The sequence below is a fragment of the Enoplosus armatus genome, chromosome 7 (genome assembly GCF_043641665.1).
Source record: "Enoplosus armatus isolate fEnoArm2 chromosome 7, fEnoArm2.hap1, whole genome shotgun sequence".
Taxonomy (NCBI): Eukaryota; Metazoa; Chordata; class Actinopteri; order Centrarchiformes; family Enoplosidae; genus Enoplosus; species Enoplosus armatus.
In genome coordinates, this window is record NC_092186.1 from 5,944,500 (window position 1) to 5,968,093 (window position 23,594).

General features: G+C 41.5%; 2 protein-coding genes across 2 annotated transcripts in view; both read left to right on the forward strand.

Annotated features, from left to right (window-relative positions):
• kif1aa (kinesin family member 1Aa) overlaps window positions 1-15,073 on the forward strand; it is a 32,217-nt gene extending 17,144 nt beyond the window's left edge. The window contains exons 25-48 of the mRNA XM_070908865.1: window positions 1,334-1,657; window positions 3,838-3,956; window positions 4,077-4,162; window positions 4,252-4,387; window positions 4,692-4,854; window positions 4,956-5,046; window positions 5,139-5,257; window positions 5,365-5,420; window positions 6,917-7,025; window positions 7,188-7,254; window positions 7,365-7,449; window positions 7,557-7,662; window positions 9,424-9,450; window positions 11,946-12,060; window positions 12,164-12,297; window positions 12,391-12,452; window positions 12,538-12,683; window positions 13,332-13,520; window positions 13,767-13,838; window positions 13,954-14,075; window positions 14,294-14,437; window positions 14,526-14,718; window positions 14,819-14,937; window positions 15,031-15,073. Of these exons, the coding sequence (XP_070764966.1) occupies window positions 1,334-1,657; window positions 3,838-3,956; window positions 4,077-4,162; window positions 4,252-4,387; window positions 4,692-4,854; window positions 4,956-5,046; window positions 5,139-5,257; window positions 5,365-5,420; window positions 6,917-7,025; window positions 7,188-7,254; window positions 7,365-7,449; window positions 7,557-7,662; window positions 9,424-9,450; window positions 11,946-12,060; window positions 12,164-12,297; window positions 12,391-12,452; window positions 12,538-12,683; window positions 13,332-13,520; window positions 13,767-13,838; window positions 13,954-14,075; window positions 14,294-14,437; window positions 14,526-14,718; window positions 14,819-14,937; window positions 15,031-15,073 (2,827 nt within the window). The remainder of the gene's footprint in view (window positions 1-1,333; window positions 1,658-3,837; window positions 3,957-4,076; window positions 4,163-4,251; window positions 4,388-4,691; window positions 4,855-4,955; window positions 5,047-5,138; window positions 5,258-5,364; window positions 5,421-6,916; window positions 7,026-7,187; window positions 7,255-7,364; window positions 7,450-7,556; window positions 7,663-9,423; window positions 9,451-11,945; window positions 12,061-12,163; window positions 12,298-12,390; window positions 12,453-12,537; window positions 12,684-13,331; window positions 13,521-13,766; window positions 13,839-13,953; window positions 14,076-14,293; window positions 14,438-14,525; window positions 14,719-14,818; window positions 14,938-15,030) is intronic.
• Window positions 15,074-18,818: 3,745 nt separating this feature from the next.
• scly (selenocysteine lyase) lies at window positions 18,819-23,513 on the forward strand. The gene is made up of 13 exons (XM_070909173.1): window positions 18,819-18,894; window positions 19,703-19,801; window positions 19,934-20,043; window positions 20,187-20,287; window positions 20,401-20,578; window positions 20,740-20,867; window positions 21,118-21,273; window positions 21,363-21,469; window positions 21,589-21,625; window positions 22,406-22,489; window positions 22,685-22,784; window positions 22,976-23,051; window positions 23,155-23,513. The coding sequence occupies exons 2-13, from the start codon at window positions 19,710-19,712 to the stop codon at window positions 23,306-23,308; spliced, it is 1,323 nt and encodes a 440-aa protein (XP_070765274.1). The 5' UTR covers window positions 18,819-18,894; window positions 19,703-19,709; the 3' UTR covers window positions 23,309-23,513.
• Window positions 23,514-23,594: the final 81 nt, after the last annotated feature.

Below are 23,594 nucleotides of genomic sequence, written 5' to 3' on the forward strand. Positions count from 1 at the left end.
TATCTAGTGGGAATATATTTCTACTGAACGTGGGCATGCAGCTTTAACACAAAGGATGGAACTGACAGCGAATAAAAAATGATCGGCACATGCTAGTTGATGCCAGGCCCGTCTTTTTTAATGGGAAAAAAGATTGAGATCGACATTTCTTCAGTCCTCCTACTCAAAGCCTACTGTTTCTTTCTCTCCCACTTTGGCACACAGCCTCCCAATCACTCTGCCAAGCTCTCTCTCTCCTTCTCTCTCTCCTGCAGATGGGTCCTACACACAGTCACATGGCCCTGTTACATAACATTCAGCTTATCATGGCTTTAATGTCATTTAGCTCCTGCAAGACAAGCAAAAATGATCAGGCAGTAATCTGAAAAATGTCCCCTTGAAATATGTTGTTCGTCAGCTCATTTATATTTTCTATTCTTACAATAGGTGAGTAATACAGGCATATGTGGCCAAGAGCACCACATCTAATAAGACTTAGTTCCCCAGACAAATTATGTGTCAGCAATCACCTGAAGTGTGTATTTGTTCTTAGACCTACAAAGGCACCAAAGGCATTTGCATTATGAACACTCTTTAAGCTTACCAGCAGAGACGCAGCTTTAGTACACTCATGTTGGAGGGCTGCTGATTTTACTATAGGCTGAACACTAGCAGTAACTGCTGTTGATAATCTGTGGGGAATCATTCGCAAATGTAGAAGCATACAGTTGTTATACTGTATTTAAATGCTATTTATATTCATGCAGTCTTTCATAAAACAGTTTTCAACGATAGCAACATATTTATATCAGATAGTTTATAAGCAAATATTTATGATACTGACAAAATAACAAATTAAAATCTCTGATAAACGTAGAGAGATGATGTTTATGTATAAACAAGTATATATAAGAATAATAAAAACAATATACATACAAATATATTAAAGTATACAGTGTAAATGAATAATGACACCTACGACAGAACGACATAAATACATAAACAGATAAATATAAGATCAACTTAACCATTTCTGTCTCCTGTGATACCTGGAAGTGACTGGCCTCTTTGGAAGAACATATTTTTTCTACAAGGTGTCAGTCATCATCTTCATGGTATGCACTCTCAGCAAAGGCGGTTAAATACTTCTAACAACCTTTGTAGCTTGTCTCGCACTCTCCCACCTGCCCTCTGTGTCTCCACTGCACATGTATGCTATGCTGTCCACTAAAGCGAGGAAGGTTTTCTCCTGTGGTCCAGTCCATACGGTTCTCTACCGTCCCTCTTGTTTGAACAAGTGTGTGCTTTCTATCTAACTGTACTAACCTAGTTCCCATGTCTCTGGCTGCACCAGAAACCCCATTTTCAACACATGCATGAGCGAACGCATGAGTGACCCTACCCCATCCCCGACCCTCTCCAACTCTGAAATTACTGAGCTGGCTGACCCGCATAGGGAGGGTCGAGGGGAGGAGGAGGAGTTGGAGGAATTGGAAGACCTGGACGATGATATCTTTTTGGACGACCCGTGCTTGGAGCTCGGGGGAGAGGATGATGATGATGATGATGATGATGATGATGATGATGATGATGATGATGAGGGAGAGCTCTGCCGAGGCTCCAGCGAAGGCCAGGATCCCTTTTACGACCGCTCACCATTATTCAGTGTAGTGGGAAGGTTGGTGAGGTTTTGGGAGCATGCTGGTGGAAACTAGCTCTTTCACACTGAGACGCAGGGTCTGTTTCCCTCGATAGACATCTGCACAGATGAAATGACGTTTTGGAAAACACAATAGGCAATGTTACAGCACAAGAGTATGTTCTTACAAAGTCCTAACTCTGTTGTGAACTGAGTACATGATATCTTCACATTGAAGTTTCTGCAGCACGTTAGAGTGACTTTTGTTTTCTTATGTGGCAACCACACATCTTCTGTCCAAATTAGCCTGCTTTTTGGTTTAAATAAAGACCTTTTCAATTGTACTGTCCAGTTGGGACACATTTAATTGTAAAATCAACATGGAGTTGGGGATTTTCAGTTGGACAGCTTCAGTGGAGATTTGTAGACCAACTTTTTTTAAACATGTCCTGCTTGCTTAGTACACCAAGTCAAACAAGCCACTTCAGTTTCCCTGTCTCAGTTGTCACTGTCACTGTGTCTCATGTTTGAGACACAAATGTTCTCAAATGTCAAACCACTACACAGATTTTTTTTCATGAACATGATACTGAGTGGACACTGGAGTAGACATTTCTGGGCTTTAAGGTTTATCTTTTGCTTTATATCTTTAATGTCATCAAATTTGACTGTTTGACTGTTGCTTCATTTTCTTTGTTTTTTGCTAACTCTTTTTTCCACTCTAATTTACACTAAATGCTTCGGCTGCATATTACAATTCTACTTATACAACAAGTCCTTTATGTCAGCCCAGGGTGGGACAGTTCATACCACTTGTTTCCATGGAAATCCAAGCAAAGTTGATGCTCAACGGCTGCTTGAGTTGTGTGTCTCACTTATGTGTGGCTAAATGCAAACTAGCAGCTTTTAAAGAAGACCATTCACTTTCGCAAAAGCACTGACATGTCTCATGGAGTACATTCAGGTCTGATTTGCATAACACAGGAACCCACAGTGAAATGTTCTCACCATGCTGTGAAACCTGAATAAGTATGAAAGAGTCTGGAGATTATTCTTATGAAATAGCAAAGTGGCGTTCAAGGAAGACTCAAAATCTCAAGATGAAAGAGCTGGTTTCTACTGCAGCTGTCTCTTTTAGGCATGCCAGAGCACAAGTCTTTTCATTTTGACCTTTTTTGTCTATTTTTACTTGAATACGTCTGATGATGAACTAGTGCCCCTCCTTTGCACAAATTAGCACTTCGACCCAGGAGATGCACTTTGATTTCTGATGTCATTCGTTGGTTTTTTTGGTGTAGCATACAGTATATCAAGCTGTTGGCAGTTTTTATTCAAGCTGAGCCATGTTCCGTATGATGATTTCTGTTCCATTTGCTTTTGATTCTTTTGAGTCGAGAAGTTGAAAGCATTTTTGTTCACCCTTTTTTGTCCTGAGCATGCCTTCTTTGCACCTCACCAATCTTGTCATAAGCCTCTCTCCCTTTTACACTCTCCACCCTTAAATGTCTACCCCTATTGGCTTGTGGAAAACGTGGTCCTTGAATGCAAGATCAAATATTGTAGCTAAAAAGTAGAGATTGAGAAACATTTCTAGTGCAGTCGTCCCTGCATTTACATTCCCAGAAGTTAGTCTTGTCACTACCCCTGAAGTGTTTTCAAATCTAATGCAAATACAACATGCCTCAAGTGCTCATTTGGCTCTGTACATTTGATATGTAGTGTAGCGTTTTCATATTGAGGCACGTTCAAGATGCACATTTTAGTGCAGTAGCATACAGTCATTAAGCAATGCAAAATAACTACTTCAGGAATGCAATTCATTGCTCATGAGGAGAATCTGCTATCCAGCTTAGTAGTGAGCTGGTTTCCAGTATTTTTAAATAATTTAAAGAATTCAAAGTTGACCCTTACACACATGCTCCTTAGCCTCACCAAGCTTTCACCAGGACAGTACAAAAGTTAAGGAATACTGCATGTGACCCATAATTGTCCTGATAATGTCATTATTTATAGATGGTGAGGAAAAGCCCCTACAAAGCGATAGTAAAGGGCAGCCATGGCCGTCGCAAGAGCAGTCCCAGCTTCTGTTTGGTTGCTTTGCAGCTCTGTGTTCTGTTGTCCAGTCCAGTGAAATTTTATCAAGTGTGAGTCATCTCCTTAAGCTCGGTTGTTTTTAATATTTTGTCATTTCTCTCTCTCTCTTTCTGCCTCCCATTCAGGGCTTTTGTTTATCTGAGTAACCTGCTTTATCCAGTTCCTCTCGTCCACCGCGTGGCCATCGTTAGCGAGAAGGGAGAAGTGAAGGGCTTCCTCCGAGTGGCGGTGCAGGCCATATCAGGTAAGGCTCGGATCTTCGGCCTCACCGCTGTTGACACTAAGGGCTTGAAGGGATTGAAAGGACGGACTGTGTGTGACTTCTTGAGGGAGTGAAGTGAAGGTGCTTTGTGTTTCCCTCCAGCTGACGAGGAAGCTCCCGACTACGGCTCAGGAGTGAGGCAGTCTGGCACTGCCAAAATCTCATTTGAGGATCAGCAATATGAAAAGGTAGAGAAAATCACTATTTGTGGTACATACACGATTCACCTGTGCATACTAACCTGCTAACCAGTCTGTCTTGCGTCTTGCTTTTACAGTTTCAGTCCGAGTCCTGCTCTGTAGGACTGTCCCGCACAGGGGTTTCCCAGGAGGAGCTTCGTATCGTGGAGGGGGAGGGGCAGAACGCAGAAATGGGACCCTCAGCTGATGAGGTCAACAACAACACATGTGCGGGTAATCGTATTTTATGAGTGAATGGATGCATGTTTTGTGTGTTTAGGTGTGTGTGTGTGCGCTGTCCCACTCGGCCCAACAGTGGCCTAAATCTGGCACACCTGGCTGCTAGACTCATGCCAGACTGATGCTTTCTGTGTGAGGAGCAGATGATACTTGGCCCCTAATCCTATCCAAACCTCATCCATCCATGGTTCATGGTGCCAGAAAACAACTGAGTATACTGACAATCGGCTCGACTTGGCCGGCTCCCTGGAATGCAAGCTTTAACCTGTGTCTGATTTTTATTTTGCGTTCTTCCCAGCTGGTGCAGACGAGCTGGAGAACCCACTGAAGGCCAGCGTGGACGGAGCGCTTGACTCAACTCTGGAGCACCTGAGGATTGGTAATGTTTTTACCTTCAGGGTGACTGTCCTCCAAGCCTCCAGCATCTCTGCAGAATATGCTGACATCTTCTGCCAGTTCAAGTGAGCAATTCATGAAAATGTTTTCATTGAACATTTCTACTCCCATGACTGTCAATATCTACCACGTTTCAGTTATGTTTTGCAATTTCGATTGATTTCAGTTTCATCCACCGCCATGATGAAGCCTTCTCCACCGAACCCCTAAAAAACACAGGCCGCGGCCCCCCTCTTGGCTTCTACCATGTGCAGAATGTAAGAAGTACAAGATTCTGTGCAATGATGAGTTGTGGCAGGTTTTAATATGTCAAGTGCTTTAACATCACTGTGTTGGTTTTTTTTTATAGATTGCTGTTGAAGTTACTAAATCCTTTGTTGACTACATCAAGACTCAGCCAATTGTTTTTGAGGTGTTTGGACACTACCAGAAACAACCGTTCCTTCCACTCTGTAAAGACGTCATCAGGTACCTGGCGATGAAGTCTGCTGATAGTTCTAATTTACTGCACGGACAAAGATATAATGTATATTGTGTTTTCAAATAATGACACTTGATTGTGTTTCCACAATCAGTCCACTACGTCCCTGCAGAAGACAGTTCCCACGAGTGATGCCTCTGTCCAAACCAGGTAAATTAACTACAATAGTAAATTCCAACATTTATTTATGTTGCATTGTCTTTGTACTGGTCTTCCTGCAAGTCATGTCATCTTAGCCTCATGTTGTTGGGTATGAGCAGTTGACTCCGACGCCTCGCCGGACCGGGAGAAATCGCTGGAGCTGATCCGATACCTGGTCCCAGATGTGTTCAGTGGGGCGCTGGTGGACTCGTTATCAGGCCACGCTCTGTCTGCTGCTGGCTTGGCTGCTTCCTTCCTACTGGAAGGAAACGAGCAGGCTCAGCTGACAGCTCCACCCACCTCTATCTGTTCAGTTATTAAAGCTCAGAAGCCGGGTTGGTTACTGGTGTCTGATCCAAGAGAATCCTGTTACTGAAAGACTTTTTATATCAAGCGTTTATCTTGGTGTGACTTAAAAAATACTCCTAAGCCAAGTGACTGTTATACCATATTATAATTAATTCATTAACTACTATTTCAAAGAACACAAAGTGCTACTTTTATGTAGAGATTCAAGCTCAAATGTAACACTGAAGTCCTTCTAGCTACTGGGTCGATGCTCTGTGACATGACCTTCCTGTAGAGGGGGAGATAGAGTGTCACAAAAAGAACGAATAATTAGCATGCTCCAAGCCTCTCTGCTATAGTTCATATTACAGAGTGACTAGTAGAGGCTGTAATAGTTATAATAATGAAAGTATTTGATATAAAAAGGGAGTTTTCTTGTGTCAGGATTCAGTTGGATTGGCTCTCTGGTGTTCTGTGTGTTTACTGTCGACCTGCGTGGTGGATTCTCCTTGCAGTTCCTTCTTTGAGCTCTTCTTGAATGGGATGGCAATGTTAACTATATGGTAAATTATACAGTTTATATATATATATATTGCACAGATAATATAAGATTTTATTGAATTCACAAGTTGCAGCAGTATAAGAGACAATCCGAAGAGGGAGGAAAGAGCTAAAGAACTATTTGAAATGATAAATACAACAAAATAAGAATGAAGGAAATTACATTTGAAATCTGAATTTTTTTTTTTTTATGCACACTCTTTCTTAACTCTGAACTCCTTTGGGGGAACTACCTTAACTCCATAACTCATAGTCAGACTAGATTTAATCATTTCTACAAAACAATGATGATCAACAACATTGATACTGTTAAAGGAGAATGCTGTTCAAGGAGTTTGCGCACATGCTTTTCCTCATGCACGGGGTGGTTCAATCTGAGAACCCACAGAGCCAGAGCTAGTGAAGGTTTATGAATACATATGTGACATCTTAAATAGCAGTATAAATAGTAGAATGAAACAAAGATCTAAATCTACTGAAGGAAAGGAGCTCTTTCTACAGGACTGAGTGGTTCCTCTCTTTCCCTGCATCACTGATTTCCTTTCTTCTTCCCCTTTTTCTTTCCTCCGTAGGTTTAGAGCAGCTCCCTGCTGTTAGCCACTAGTCTGCTCATTCCGCCCTCAACCTGTCTTACACTGTCTCCTTTTTCAACACAGTACCTGCCACCAAGCTGACAGCTGTGACCCGCCCGCAGGCAGGACCCTGCCACTGCAAATATGATCTCATGGTATTCTTTGAGATATGCGAGCTGGAGGCCAATGGAGAGTAAGTTTGGAATGATTTAGAAGAGCTTCCCATGAAATTATATTATTAAGGAATAAGTGTAATGATCCTGAAAACCTTTGGACCACATAAATAAAAAAAAACACCAGCACTATTAATCACTGGCATGCGATCCAAAGCTTGTTTTCATCTGTGTCTTCCCAGCTACATCCCCGCAGTGGTGGACCACAGAGGAGGAATGCCTTGCCATGGCACATTCCTACTGCACCAGGTATATCAATCACACTGAGCAAATAGAATATTTGGAGTATTTTAGGTGCACTCAACATAACCACACCTGTTTCTCTTTCTTTCCTGTCTGTTGTTTCTTCACAACCACAGGGCCTCCAGAGGAGAATCACTGTTACCATTGTACATGAATCAGGAGGTGACATGGAATGGAAGGACATCCGTGAGCTTGTTGTGGGTAAGTTTGGTTTTCAGGCTTTCTCACCCTGAAAACCAAACATAGCACCAACAGTGATATTGCCTTTTGTATGAGCTGCTCTAACTGAGGCACTTGTGCCTTCCTAGGACGTCTCCGCAGCACCCCTGAAGCTGATGAGACCATCATTGACCCCAATATTCTCTCTCTCAACATCTTGTCTGCTGGGTTTGTCAGGCCCATGCAAGATGACCGGTACGTACTAGTGTTGACATTTGATAGAAACGCATCACTTTGCAACAGCCAGTCTGTCCATCTTTTGTAGATTTCATCAGATTGTGAATCTATATGGTCGATAGGAATTCAATATTAGAAATGTCTAGTGGCCACAGATATTTGTTTATTCTAAGGTTGTGGCAGCTTCGCTGAATTTGGAAACCAATCTATGGTTCTGATTTTTATGTCAACAACAGTGTTATCTGAGGACCTCACTTTATTACTGCTGTGGCAGCGCCTGCACTGGAACACGGCACACGGGCAAATGCATGGCATAGCAAACCAGCTGTACAAAAAAAGCATGGCAGAAGAGGCACAACTTGAATGTTATATCAAAACTCAGCGAGTCATTTTGTGTCCTTACCTTTATTGTTGTGTCTGCATGAGTCTAGTTTCCTCTCTCTAATTCCAGGAGGCCACGCATAAAAAGATCTAGAGTGACCATGAGCAAAGTGAATGAAATTTCCTTGAGTTATTTAACCTAAATCTGCCACATCAGTAGCTATGAATTCACTTGTCCATGCTGGCTGTACGACCCTCCTTGGTGTTAATCTGTGCTTTGTTGTTTGATGGTCATCGTTGCACCTACATGTTGCATCTCACCTTGTTTATCACCTCACCTCTAACCCGTCTCATCTCTCAACCATGATTAGATCTACTAACCCCAACACTTACCTGCTTACAGACTTCAGGAGCCACTGTTTTTTACCAAGCACCCTCAGTTTACTATATCTCACTGCTGAATCAGCATACCTTCATTAATTAATACTGTAGCACCATGAAATTACAATGCATGTCTTTCTAACTTATCCAGCAGCATGTATCACTGCAAGTAGTTTACAAACCTTAAACTATCTGTATTTGGACTCAATATGATGTCATACATTGGACATACAACATTTCATCGTCACTTTATTGAATCCCTTGATTAACTCTTGATATTTAAGAATGACAGACTGTTGATGACAATGAAATGTTAATCATGGCCTGACCCATGTAGTGTCTTATTTGAAGCATTGAAAATGGTGTTTCTGGTGTAAAATTGCAGCCTAGTTTGTAGAGTAGCAGGGAGAATGTGCAGCCTGAAACAAACTCACAACTACAAGAAACAACAATGTTGTTGCTAATGTCTTACTGAAATTCATACAGGACGTTTTTTAATGACATCGTAAAATTCACCACAGGACAAAAGACATTACGTAGCTCTTTGTGACTGACATCTTGTAGGAAGATAATATGTACCTTTGGTGAGAAATGTTTTACGCTGTTCTGCAGCCTGCCAGTAGAGGGCAGTAGGTTTCTTTTAAGACTCATGGCCCCCAAGTGACTTTTGGCCACTTAACTGATTTTTATGACCCTCTATTTTTGGCTCATTGCTTAGTCCCTCTGCTTTCCCAACCACTCTCCAAAAAGCTTAACAAAACCAGCAACACCACCACCCAGACCTGGGTTTACTGAGTTTCAGTCTAAAGCAACCAAACGCAGCTCTGTCCAGTGGCCCTGCTCGACCAACCTCTCTTTGACCATGGTGCTTTACGCCTGTGGGTTTTCAGCCTCCAATGTTTGTCTTGTTATGGCCTCAATGGCCAAGAATTGGGTTTAAGGGCTCAGCACCGGGTCAGGCTGTGGTCCAGTGTGGTCTCTGCTCAGTCCTGCAGAGACTAACATCAAGGTATATCTGGATGCTAACGTTTTTCTCCCTCCAGTCCACTAACAGAATGTTGTTTTTTGCTTTTGCAGACAGTTTCTTGATTCGGACATGCCTAGGTATATTATTTTGCCTCTCTTCTCATGTTCTTAGTTACGTAAACACATCTTTCATCTTTCTAACGTCCTCTACACCTTCTCATTCCTGCTCGGCCTGTGCCAGTGATTTCATTACCCTCTCTCTTACTCTGCCATTACTGTCAGCAATTCATCTGTGCCTCTTTCTCCCCCTCATGAGAAGTGAGGGATGTGGTTCTGCATGTCCCTGGTTCTCTTGCTGTGCTGGGTGTGTGTTTGAGCTGTTATCAGGCTGTGGTTTATGACGGACAGGGTCTGCATGGCTCGCTTTGCTTCACGTGGACTGTCCTTGACTGTGTCTCTGCTGGAGGTGTCGTGGGGCCAGTATCACACTCTCTGTTTCCATCTTATGAGGCTGATTTTAGAAAGTGTGCAGTCAGTATTTGGTCACTCTTGCATTTGTCTTTTGGACAGAAACAGGGAATTTTAAAATGTTGCCAGCATTTTAAAAAATGTTTTTACTTAACATTCCCCTCCTGATTGTTTCACTGATGCTAATTTATTTGCAGATTAAATTTCAAAGGCAGCAAAGTCGCATCCAACATGATTGTACTCCATATGATGTACAGGGGTGAACTGAAAGATTTCAGGATGAGTAAGAGGTGCTGCCTGTCAGTAGAGGGTGGTAGTGATCCTTTATTATAACACAGCTCATTTTAAACAACAAAGGCAAAGAGATGCATCCTGTCCTGAGCAAGAATATTCATATAATGCTAAAAACCAGTCCTTTTCCTCTCCACTCTGTTTATTATTGTCACATTTTTGACCTTTGCAGTTAAGCAATATTTTGAATCCATGGATATGATTTTACTAGTCACCTCAAATCCCAAGAGACGGAGAGTGCTTCCCATCACAGCTACACAATATTAACAGGAACACTATTACTCAAGTGCTGTAATATGGATCACATCATTTACAGTACCCGCTCTGGCACGATATTCAAATGCAGCTATTAAAATGTAATCCAGTGAACCATTACCTCACCAGTAGCTCTTCGCCCAAAATTGCTGCAATGTTGTGAATATTTTTGAGTCTTGCTTGTACCTCAGTGAAACTCTGCCAAGCACCAGAAACAAACGGCTCCTCACATGTTACGCCAGCAGCATGACTTCAATCCTGGCTCCCGCATTTTTTAGGAGGTAGTAAAACACAGAGAAGCACATGTTGGTGTAGTGCAAAGAGGAAATTGCTTCCTTGTAGTATAGGCGAACAGTTTTCTACTACTGGGAAAGAAGCGTGCGTGTGTGTGTGAGTGTGTGTGTGTGTGTGTGTGTGTGTGTGTGTGTGTTAATGCACTTGCTAATTACTTTTAAAAAAAACAGCTGAATCCCATTTATTCACACTGAGCGGCAGCGAGTTCTCTTCACTACAGAGTCAACTCAGTCCACTGCTGTTTGCTTTCTTCTGGGTGACACATTGTTCACTTTCCCACAAGGTCACCTCAGTCCAAGGCCAGTGGGCCCAACATCTGAACCTCATGAAGCGTCCATTCAGTCTGTTTTTATGGCTTACAGAAACATTAGTTTCCTTTTACAATTCTTGCTTGGATTATCTTTTTCAAATTTAAGGCCGTGCCGGGCTGTAGGCCAGAAGGATAACTGCTTTCAGTGTGTGATTATTTCCCCTCGGGGGGAAATGGAAAAAAATCGTGTACATTAACGTATGGAGTAAATCAGAGACCTAACAGAAAGCAGTATTGTATTGCTTGAGGAACGGCCATGTGCTGTTATTTGACCTTTTCAATGGTAGAGCAGGAGGAGAGATTGCATCAAGTCGATCAGCACCTTCCACAGGATTTCTCAACAATCTCCCATGGGTGAGCTGCACTATCCATGGCAGTGTTTACGTAATGAGATAACAGTGTGGAAAAAACACCATCCCAGCCACACAAGCGCAACAACCACAACATACTTCCTGACTCTCACTTTCTATTCTTTTGCTGATTTCTTCTTCCTCACAGCATTTCCTTGGGACTTGACCATAGGTATTTCACTGACCTGTCCCTCATTTCGTCTGGCTGTCTTTCATCCCACCCTTCCTTTTTCTGTACTAATAGTCATCTCAGCTCTCTTTGCTTTTCTGTCGCGTTTTGTACAAAGCAGAGCATCTACTCAGTCAGCCTGCTGCATGCAAAAAGATTTCATTAGCACTTTTGTTGTACTGACAGTTTGAGGAATACTTGCTACAATGTTTAAGTACTATATAATGCCAATAGTATATTTATTATGACTGTTTTTACAAATCATAATATTATTTTCTCAGTGTATCAAATCAAGTTTTAGTCCACATCTTTGTGTATGTGAGGTATTTTTGATTATTGAAGTTGGATTTATCCTATTTTTATGTTAACATCTCTGTTGTTGTGCTGATAGACATTAGCATGGGTTTAGCTCTCACTGCTAATTTGTTGCTCAGCTAGAAGGACTTTAGGAAATTATGACTACTGATTCATTTTCTTGTCGCTCGGATCACCTCAGGACTTTCTACCGCTTCGAGACCGCTTGGGATAGCTCCATGCACAACTCCCTGCTACTGAACCGAGTCACTCCATACGGAGAGAAGATCTACATGACCCTCTCTGCCTACTTGGAGGTACAGTACAGTGCTTGTATTCATGAGAGGCAGAAATAGCTCTTCCAGAGGGGATGTGTGAATTACTGTAGAGGATCAATCCCTCCTCTTTTATCAATTGCAGATGGAGAACTGCACCCAGCCCGCAGTCATAACCAAAGATATCTGCATGGTGTTTTACTCTCGAGACACAAAGCTCTCAGCCTCCCGCTCCATCCGAAACCTTTTTGGTACAGGTAGCCTGAGAGCCGCAGATGGGTGAGTTTGAAACTTCTAACTATGAGAAACATCATGTAGCTCTTGTGTTCTCTCTGTTGATAAAGATCTCTGTTTTTCTTTTTCTTTCTATAGAAACCGTATAACTGGAGTGTATGAGGTCAGCCTATGTAACCTGGCAGATGCAGGAAGCCCAGGTGAGAGTCAAGACACATTTTTCAAAACCATTTTGCATTAAGCTCACCTCTGCAACATTTCTAATCCTGCACCTGCCCACCCCAGGTATGCAGAGGAGACGCAGGCGGGTGCTGGACACCTCAGTGGCCTACGTCCGTGGGGAGGAGAACCTGGCTGGGTGGAGGCCCCGTAGTGACAGCCTCATTCTGGACCACCAGTGGGAGCTGGAGAAACTCAGCCTCCTTCAAGATGTGAGGGGCATTAGTTACACTTCTTTTACAGCATAAGCTACTTTTATTAACAGCTCAATGTAAATAATGTAAACTGTCTTAAAACATCTAGATGACTGGAGATTTGGTCACTGGTCCACATTGGTAAATTGGATTCAGCCCATGATTTACATATATTTTACTGTACATATGAAATGCACTCCTTTACACAGATGTGGTGACTCCTGGTGTGTTTATAGGAGGGTTTTTTTTAACAAAAGTACTGGTTACAGCCTTCACCATAAATGTGTGTATGCATACTGTTACTGTATGAAAACCTCTGCTTCCTCAAGGTTTTCAGGACAAGTAATTCAGGACTTACTAGGATTACTGCTATCAGCAATTTATACAATTAAGTTATGATTAGATAAATAGGAAGAAAATCATTCAAGAGCTTTACAGTACAAGATATCCCAACCCACTTCCTCAGACTATATAATACAATATTATGATTTAGGGTATTGAAGCAGCGCAGAGAGCCATCCCTGCTGTGCCTCTGATGGAAACCAGACTGGAATTTGTCAAACTGTTTTCCTCTACTATTTCCAAAAGTTGTTTACAGACAACTTCCTCTAAGTTTAAGCAAGTCACATTGTCAATGATTGTGATGTTTTGTCCTCATTCTCTCAGGTGGAGAAGACCAAACATTACCTCCTGCTTAGGGAGAAACTGGAGTCTACCCTGCTCCTGGGCCAGGAGTCCCTGCTAACCTGTGTCACTGAGGAGCTGAATGAGTCTCCTCAGCCCCACGAGGTCGACCAGGAAGTCAGCTCCAGCTCCGAAATCACCACTGAGAGGCAGAGGGAGCTCGCTGCCAAGGTCAGCCATCATTACTTAGGGAATACTGAATTTCAGGCTTGACTTAAGTGCAGTCCTGACTGTATTTTGTTGCCAGAGAAGAGCTTGTCCTGTTCTATGATCTCTCTCATGTCAAGTAGATGCTGAAATATTACCTCAATGTATTTGCATTTGTATGTGTTTTTTAAAAAATCACATATCTGATTTGACTTATCTTGTATCTAACCTTAGAAGACATTTTGAGCTCTCTGTCCTTTTTACACACAGTGTTTGCGGCTGCTCACTCACTCCTTCAACCGAGAATACAGCCATGTGTGTGTCAGCGCCAGTGAAAGCAAGGTAGTCGCACAAACACTCAAATTAAAACCTACGCATTAAAAACAAATGTGATGAATGTTGATTGGTTCCTTCACAGTCGAGCGAGCATGCCTCTGTGTGTTTGTGTGTGTTACAGATCTCAGAGATGTCTGTCACAACGCTAAGAGACTCCACTTCGATCTCTGCTCTCAACACAATCACGCCCTCCTCAACATGCCCTTCGCTGGTTGAGGGTTGCTATGGCAACGCTGAACTCAGGTCAGTCCTAAGACGTACTTACATGGTTATTGCTATATACTAATGGTCATCCTTGGTATCCATGGTAGCCTTTGTTGTGTTTTTTCAAATAAGATGTTTGGTAGTGGTTTAACATGCAGCACTAATTAATGTCACTCAGTCACTGCAAAGCACTTTGGTCACATGAGGTGTAAGGAGCTGCTTTGTTACTGTGGCTCATAGACCTCTTGTTTCTGCAGACCCCCTACGCCTCGCTCTCGTGCCGTCAGCCCCAGTCCCGACACACAGCAGGACGCAGAGGTCAAGAAGCCTGTCAATGGAGCCTCTGAAACCAAACCTCGGACCCGCAAATTTGTCCCTGATATCCAGGAGATTAGAGTCAGGCGAGTGCCACAGTAACTCATCACCTCATGCTGTGGAGACATGTTTCTTGGTTTCACACGTGGTGATATTTCATCTCTATTTCTGCAGCCCCATCGTGTCAAAGAAGGGTTACATACATTTCTTGGAGCCACACACCAACGGATGGGTGAAGCGCTACGTTGTTGTGCGGCGGCCGTACGTCTACATCTACAACACAGAGAGAGACACTGTGGAGCGAGCTATCCTCAACCTCTCCTCTGCCCAGGTGGAGTACAGTGAGGACCAGCAGGCAATGCTGAAGGTCGGTGATTAACCAAACTCTCCACAATTCCCTCATTCTGCTCTCTGATTGGTGGAATACTCAGGTATAGCATAATACGCTTGTTTGGTTCTTTCAACAGACCCCAAACACATTTGCCGTGTGTACAGAACATCGTGGGATATTGCTTCAAGCCACTAATGACAAAGAGATGCACGACTGGCTGTATGCGTTTAATCCTCTCCTGGCTGGGACTATCAGGTAAAAAATACTTAAATAGGTAAAAGTAAACACAAACCTAGAACTGGGAAAATGTATCTTAAACATGAATCTGTTTTCTTTTCTGCCTCTCAGGTCAAAGCTGTCAAGAAGACGAGCCGGACAGATGAGGATGTGAAACAAGACTCTCATGAGAGAAGGATGAACGCAAAGACTAAGATGTACATAGATCCTTGTCCTTATCCCTCCCCTTGTGCTGAGCCCCCCTCCCCCATCCCCACCCAACCACCACAGTCACCGACATCTTTCCCCTGTACGTTCTCAGTTTATCACTAGTGTCCTCAGCACCTAAAGCGCCCATTTCGTGTCAGGCCTTTGCTGCGGTGTGAGTCTCGTAGTCAGAAGAACCTCTTCAAAAAGCTGTCACTGTACTGTACTGGAGTGTATTCATAGCTGGACGAATGAAGAAAATGGAGGACGTAGCAAACAGTTTCTTATCTCAGATTACATACGTATGGTAATGTACTGTAGTTGTTGTCAGTGACACATCAAGCCTTATACATTTATTCCTTAAAAAAAATGCAGTGACATATCTTTTTACCTGAAGCTGCCATGTCAGTGAGGATCACATTGCTCCATTCGCATCAGTAAATAGACAAACATGCAGATTCTTCTCTACTCTACAGCTATATATACAGTGTCTAAACTGGTTTGCAAACAACGTACAGCTAGAAAATCCACGCTAAAAGAAAAAAAAATGACAGTTGAGTGTAACTCTCTTTTCTTTCTGGTCCATGGATCCTGACATTGAGTAATCTGCTTCCTATTCCTGAAACTCCTTAGAAACTTTAGCATACACAGCCTGACAAGGGAATGGCATATCATCATAGACTTCATGTTCTTGTGGCATTTTGATCAATCCATGTCGTTTTAGCTACTTGTAGGAGCACCGAAGCGTATCTACATTCACACAATACGTAATCAAATATCATCCCATTAATCCTCTCAATTTAATCTCGACCTGAATTTTATTTCTTTTGAAATGTGATATATTTAGATATTTAACAGCTTTATTATTTATTTCTGCATGTATTTATTTACAAAGACATTTATATTTCTAAAGTAGTAGTACCGTGCAATTTCTGCACACTGCACTTTTTAATATGAGTTCCTTAAATGTTTGAATAATAAAACCTTGTCCCCTTGTAGTTACTGCTATTTAAACAATTGAGTAACTTGAACTATGATTGGCCACTTTCTTTGTGCTGACGATTACTTGAATAATACTATCCCCTTTAATATTAGGATAGTCACGCCTGACCTTTGACCCAACTAACATACATCTGAAAAGGTCAATATATTGTTAGGTAGAGAACATTAAGGTGGTCTGTCCATCCTCAGCTGCACAAAGCTACCTTGTTAAGTGATCAGAAGTACAAAGTGTTCCTCTCAGTACAGAATAAGAAACTGATTTTCTGAATGATATGTATATTGATTAAATGTAGTGCCTCTCTTTTCAATCATACTGTACAGTATGCCTCTGCACCAGTTGCTTTGAAAGTACATCCTTCATGCTGCTATACATCTGTTCTGGAAGTGTCTGCAGATCATGTTACATCACCTTCCTGCTTTTCATCATCATCACTTACATATTCAAAAAGGTATCATTTATTACATGTCTAATGTGGCAATCAGCTGTCATATAGTATGGGATTTCCATAACTCAGAGTATACTTCATGTTTATGCATTAAAAAAACAACTTATTTCAGGATTGTCAGAAGCATTGGGTTAAATTTGTTAAACAATCTGACTTTAACTGGGAAAAAGATCAATGCTGTTGACAGTGTCAAAGTGCAAATTGACAGACTGCACTGTTCTTTTTTTTATCATTCAAATGAACTATGAATTTGAAACTGAACCTGTTCAAAAACTAGTGACAGATACAGCTTGAGAGATGTTGTGTGAAGCTTGATCGATGAGCATGCCTCAGGTCAGCCAGCCTGGAGAGCATGCCCAATGGCAGTAGTGACATGTCAAAGCATTAAGCTGTTACACAAATGTTTTCTCTAATCTAATTACAGTATGTTTTAACAGGGGATTCATTTATAACAACGATTAAGTATGTTTTTATTTTTGATGCTAAGGTAATCCATACAATTACCTTACTCTACTATAAGCATATTTCCTGAGGTTGGAAAGTATTCTGTGGGTGGTGGACACATTTTGAAGTGATCCAATCCAAACATTTACACGTGTATACAACTGTCAGTAGTTGCGGTTAATCAAACAGTCAAATGTCTGTTAATATCTGTTGTTTGTTGTGTAACAAGTCGGGTGATCAATGTTATGATCCAAATCTATGACAGACGTTCTTGGCAGAGACCGCAGTTGTAGTTTATCCATACCCTGCTGTACTGTACATGACACTGTCTCAAGCACTCATTTCATTTTAAAACCCAATCTTTTAAAAAAAAATGTGAGCCCAGGATTGCTCCAGTCTGATCTCTATGTTGAGATTATTCCTCTTGTTTTCATCGGGCCTTTTAATGTGTGTCACATTTGAGCCAACCAAAGTTCAGTTGGTGCAGTCACAAAACAATTCACACTGAATGTATATTGATATTTGAACATGCTTATTCTGCAGGAGTGGTTGTGTCGACTTGTCCTCTGGTTTCACAGTCTGGTTCCTTATTGATTGTAGGTTACTATCAGGGAACCAAGTGGAGGTTTGTGGGATATACCTGTAATAATCTGTCCTCTGACGTGTGGGGGGAAGGTTGGTTCATTATGGCCCTGTAAGGCATTGCATCTTGTACAGAGTAATGCTGTAGGTTACCTTACAGTCACACGTTCACTATTACTTCAACATCTACCTTCACCATCATGCTCTGACAGCCTTCACAAAAAAATCGACTTTTTCTAACCCCCCCCCCCCCCCCCCCCTCCCCTTTGAAGGAATATCATTTACATTTTTGTGCTTCCATATCTAATCTTGTTGGGGTTTTTTCAAATTGCACCGGTACTTTTTTTTTTTTTCTTCTTCAAATAATTTTGCATTGTATATAAACATGATTGCTGTGAACAGTGTATTATAAAGTTGCACCCATTTAGAAAATCTGAAATGGGCAGTAGTTCAGTCAGTGTCTCTGAGTGTTGGAGTTTAGCGTCAAATGTTTGTGTACACTAAACACATTGTCATATATTAAATAAACATGGAAATTATGCAACACGAAGTAATGGACTCCTCCTCTTTATAGAATCTACATTCGTTTTTGTACCTGGTGACCGAGCATTTATTTCTCATTAATATCACAAATAAATACATGAATTTGGGGTCTGACCCAACATTTTATATGTGTATCAATTGGTACACAGCAAAGACCTTTGATGTAATACACTTAAAAATAAAAAAAAGTTAAAAAAGTAAAAAACTACTGGAAAGTTACGTATTTGTCGCAATTTCAGAAAACACTCAAAGCTATATTCACTGCGTAGCTTCCTGGTTGTTACCATGGCAGCAGAATCCAGAGTTGCCATGTCCTCATGTCACCGTTTGGGAACTGTTTATAACGCATTTCTTTTTTTTCTTAAATCTTCTAAATCCTCATCTACGTCTATAGACTCTAATTTATATGATCTTCCAGGCTCTTCAGCATGACTAATATCGGACTTTCAAACCATGAATGTAGTTTATTCTGCCTATTGTGCCTATAAGTGTTAAAAAGAGACTGGATGGTCTTTGCTATTACTTTACGTTATACGAATAAGATTAATATAATAAACCATACATTCTATGTAAAACTCTTATACTGTATATGCTACAATGATTTCAGCGTTCTCTGACATCTGTAATTGCAGGTTGCAGGTTTCCGTTTACGACATCTGGCAACCCAGCGGAGTAGCGCCTCATCAACCAGTCATACAAACTGGCTAGCTAGCAGATGATTGACACAGACCGTAGTAAATCTATTCAAGACACCTTCGCATCACTTCACAAGGTCAGAAACAAAGCCAAGAATGCCAGCCTGCCATGTCATATGCAGAAGGACATATCTGACTCATATTGAGAGCTTGGAAGCAGATTAAACAGTTAAATGTAAACTTGCTAGCAAAAATCAGTTAGCAGCACTGGCTAGCTTTAGCTAAAGTTAACTACCTACCTTTACCTACAGTAAGTTAGCGTTAGCTGGTTAAATACCACTCCGGTCTGTCAGACATTGTCAGGGATGAGACAGGTTGTTTTAATGTTCCAGTCATAAGATTCCCCGTGTTTTGAATTAACCGTAAGCATACAGGAAGCTACCCGATAGCTGAGTCAATAACGTTACCAGTAACGCCTGCTGCTGACAGACACAGCATGGATGTAACGTTAGTTGACAGTGACCATTTAACGCTAAATATTTGTCTCAAGTGTGTAATAAACCTCTGCAGCCTCTGATACCCAGCTGACATTTTATTACACACTACATCGTGTTAACCATGAGCAGAATATGAGTAGCTGGCACTCCATCAAGATTCAGTCCCACCTGCTGTGTGGTCTGCAGTCATACATTATTCTGGGAATAATACATCTCTATCTGTACAACCAGCTGTCAAAACACATTGTAGTCAAGGCTCCCAAGCTTCTGTCCAACAAATAATGCGGTCCTAACTGATTAAAAAGTTGAGATATATAAATATACGTTTTGCTGCAAAGAATTATATAGTGTTCAATTACAAATCCAGTGAATTTAGTTTTTAACTGGCAATTTTGCCTGACTAATAAATCTTCACAGACATACTACTAAATGTCTTATATCTCCATAGGAGTCTTATGGCCAAACCATCTGATGACATCACCTCGGTGAAGGGTCACACCTTCACTGGCCATACCTTTCATCATCACTCAGAAATGAATCTGGACAGGTAGGAGGGTTTGATTTGGGTTATTCACTCTGAATCAAATGAACTGATGTGTTGTTAATGTGTTGTAGCATGTAGGCTTTACGCAGCATGTGAACGAGAAAGTGTCTCTCCAATGTACTTACTGAAATATAGGATCTACATGGACTACAATGCCACTACGCCGCTGGAACCAGAAGTGATCCAGGCCATTTTTGAAGCCCTCCAGGATGCCTGGGGAAACCCGAGTAGCGGTTATGTAGCAGGTGAAGTAAACTGAAACTGGATTGATGTTGTAATTTGGAATCAGAAATGCAAAAGGAGTTGTCAGCACCCAACCAATACTGTTGCATCTCAACGTCCAGACAATAAAAACTTTACTTTTTGTGTAAATCATTTGTATTTCTAGGTGCTAAAGCCAAGGCAATGATTAATCAGTCCAGGGAGAGCGTGGCGAGAATGGTTGGAGGTAAAGCAGAAGACATCATTTTCACATCAGGTGGAACCGAGGTAATCTTTTCTTGGGCACTCTTTTTGCTCTGGTTTTGAAAAGCTACTTATGCGCAGAATAGTAGTATCATGTGTACAACAGTGGTTTCATAGCAAGCAAATCTTCATTTCAGGCCAATAACCTGGTGCTCCACACTGCTGTAGAGCACTTCAGGAGAAACTGCAGGGCTGCAGAGCAAGGTGAAAGGCACCAGAATGGAAGCAAGGGCCTTCCTCACATTATCACGTCTAATGTGGAACACGACTCGGTTAGCCTGGCAGCTGAGCATCTACAGAGAGATGGCAAGGCTGGTAGGAGACCATACTGTAAAGTTTTATTCCGATCAATACCAGGAGAATAAGATCTTTTTTATAAAACAAATCATGGCTTTATTTGAACAGGTAACCTAAAGTAGCTTTCTTACATTTACTCTCTTTCTTGACTTGTTTGGGTAACTGTGTTTTTGTCACAGATGTGACATTTGTGCCTGTGTCAAAGGTGACAGCCCGTGTGGAGGTGGAGGACATCATCGCGGCGGTGCGTCCCAACACCTGTCTCATCTCCGTCATGCTGGCCAACAATGAGACAGGAGTCATCATGGTAAGAAGAAGATAGAGGCTTGGAAATCTTGGACACTCTCATCTATATTGACCTACAAGTGCATCTCTTTACAGTACTGAAAATAGAGAAAATTGGTGCTGAGGAAGTAGACGGTTACGTTAACCGATGAATCCCTTCCATGTATCATATAATTCCAATGTAAAAAATAAAAAGCTTTCCCTTTACATGTAGCTCTGTGTACATTGCTGTCCAATGCGCCCCGTATGCTGAAACATGTTCCTCTCGTCAGCCAGTCCAAGAGATCTGCCGTAGGATACAATCTCTCAACAAGCAGCACGACCGGCTCCGGATCCTGCTCCACACTGATGCGGCTCAGGCTCTGGGGAAGGTCCGAGTAGATGCCTTTGAACTGGGAGTGGATTACCTCACCATAGTGGGGCACAAGGTCAGGAATCTGTTGTAAAAAATATTTTGATTTGGCAAAGGAAAGGAAATAGGAAAACATTTTATTTACAGGTTTTGTTCCATTTCTAGTTCTATGCTCCTCGGATCGGTGCTTTGTATGTGAGAGGCCCTGGAACAAGTGCACCATTGTATCCAATGCTGTTTGGAGGAGGACAGGAGAGAAACTTCAGACCAGGGTAACGTACTACATTGTCTTACTTGAAGAATAATCAAGAAAGTACCAAATATGCGTGAAGATCAGAGAGCTGCACATCTAAATATAAGGATCTATATTATCTCTTTCTTAATAATACAGCACAGAAAACACACCAATGATTGCTGGTCTGGGAAAGGTATGTTTCAATGTCTCTAGAAGCTTCCACTGGATAATGTTCGACTCTGAATGAGGTTTTATCTTCCTAATTTAATGGTACATATTTGAGGGGAAAAAATAATGTCTTTTGGTTGGTTACAAATCTTTAAAAATAGGATTTTTGAAAATACCATAGCGGCTATCTGACACCCTATTGGAAGACTACTGCCAAGTTAGTGGAAGACAAACACTTGATTGTTACCTTGTGAATTAACCTCTAAAATGGAAAATAGAATGGTAACACTATGTAAAGGGTTGGTAATGTTTAATGAATCATCTACTTATACTTATAGATAATTATATGCCATTAGTAAGAACAGATTTGGGGGTTGACAGGTTGAAATATAACAGTTATAAATAGTGGGAATCTATTATTAAATGTTTAATATATGACTTTTCAGCTCTTCTCTGGAAGTCGCTGGTCATTTTTAGGCTGTAGCTTGTTGTGATGTTGAATTGACACAAATGTTTGGTAATACACTGAATAAAAACAACATATGATCAATTCGTACATTTAAAATTGACTGTGCAATTCAAGTTGTATGAAAGCCTATAAATGTATGCATGTATGAATGTAATGCCTGTAAATTTGGTGATTTATCGTAGCTGAATGTCCTGCATTCATTTCCGTTATGTTACAGTTTTTTTGTTTTGCAAAGTAAGTAAGTATCATTATTATAACCTCATGTAGTACTTATTCAAATGAGTTATCAGTTCCTACTTCTTTATTTAGACACCAAACATATCATGTGTCTGTTAGGCTGCAGAGCTGGTGACGTCTAATCTGTCAGATTATGAGAGTCACATGCGAAGTACCAAACTCTACTTGGAAGAACGACTGAAGGTAAGTTTGTAACACATTATCGTTGTGATAGTTGTAAATATGCTGCTGCTGGTAATATTATCAGTTTATAGTGTGGTTGAGGCTATTTGAAATACTGTAGTTTTGTGATTCACAGTGATTTTTTGTCCTTTGGCTTCAACAATGATAACCTTATACATTACAAAAGCGTACCGTCAGTATGTTTTCCTTTTTCAGGCCGTCTTTAAAGACAAGATCCACTTCAACAGCCATTACCCTGGCTCTGATATCCTCCCTAACACATGTAACGTGTCCATCCTGGGCCCAGCATTACAAGGTGATGTCATGACTCTTCCGTGTCCGTCCTATGTTTGTTTAGGCCTGCCAGTCCAACACAGTGTCCTCTAACCCTACACCAATGTTTGTCAGAGGCAGTTCATGACCTGCACCGGGCTATTTGTAAACGACAAAGGCCCTGAATGATTAATCTCTCTCTCTCTCTCTCTATCTCTCTTTCTCCTGCTTTAGGCTGGAGGGTATTGTCCAACTGTACGAGGCTGTTGGCCAGCGTTGGCGCCGCCTGCCACTCAAACAGTGGAAACAGGTAAAAACAAAAAAGAGTCCCTCTTTTCCCCCTGTTCTGCTTTTGTCCAGGCACCGTATTGATCGCAGTTACATAACTCCGCTGCACTGTGTCTGTCCATCAGGCCGTCCCATATCCTCCTGAGCTGTGGCGTCCCCTCTGAGGTGGCAGCTAATGCCTTGAGGCTGAGCGTGGGCAGGGGGACGACCAAGGCAGACGTGGACGCCGTCGTGGAGGACTTGATGGAAACTGTGCAGCTGCTGGAAGAAATGGACTGACGCGCATAATCAGTTATCCTGTAGGTCTAATAAGGATGTACAGAGTTAGACATACATCATGTGTTTATTGTTACATCAACTGATCGTGCAAAGTGGATGAAATATTTAATATAAATAATAAAAGGGAAGAACCTGAAGTGACCTGACGGGTGATGTTATGGAGAGATGACTGTGCTCAGCTTCCATCACGTCATGTGAGTAGCTAATCAGCTAAATGGAGTATGAGTGTTACTGAAGTAAAATATTTACATACACTTTTAATATTTTTTTCACGTATCTCATCAAC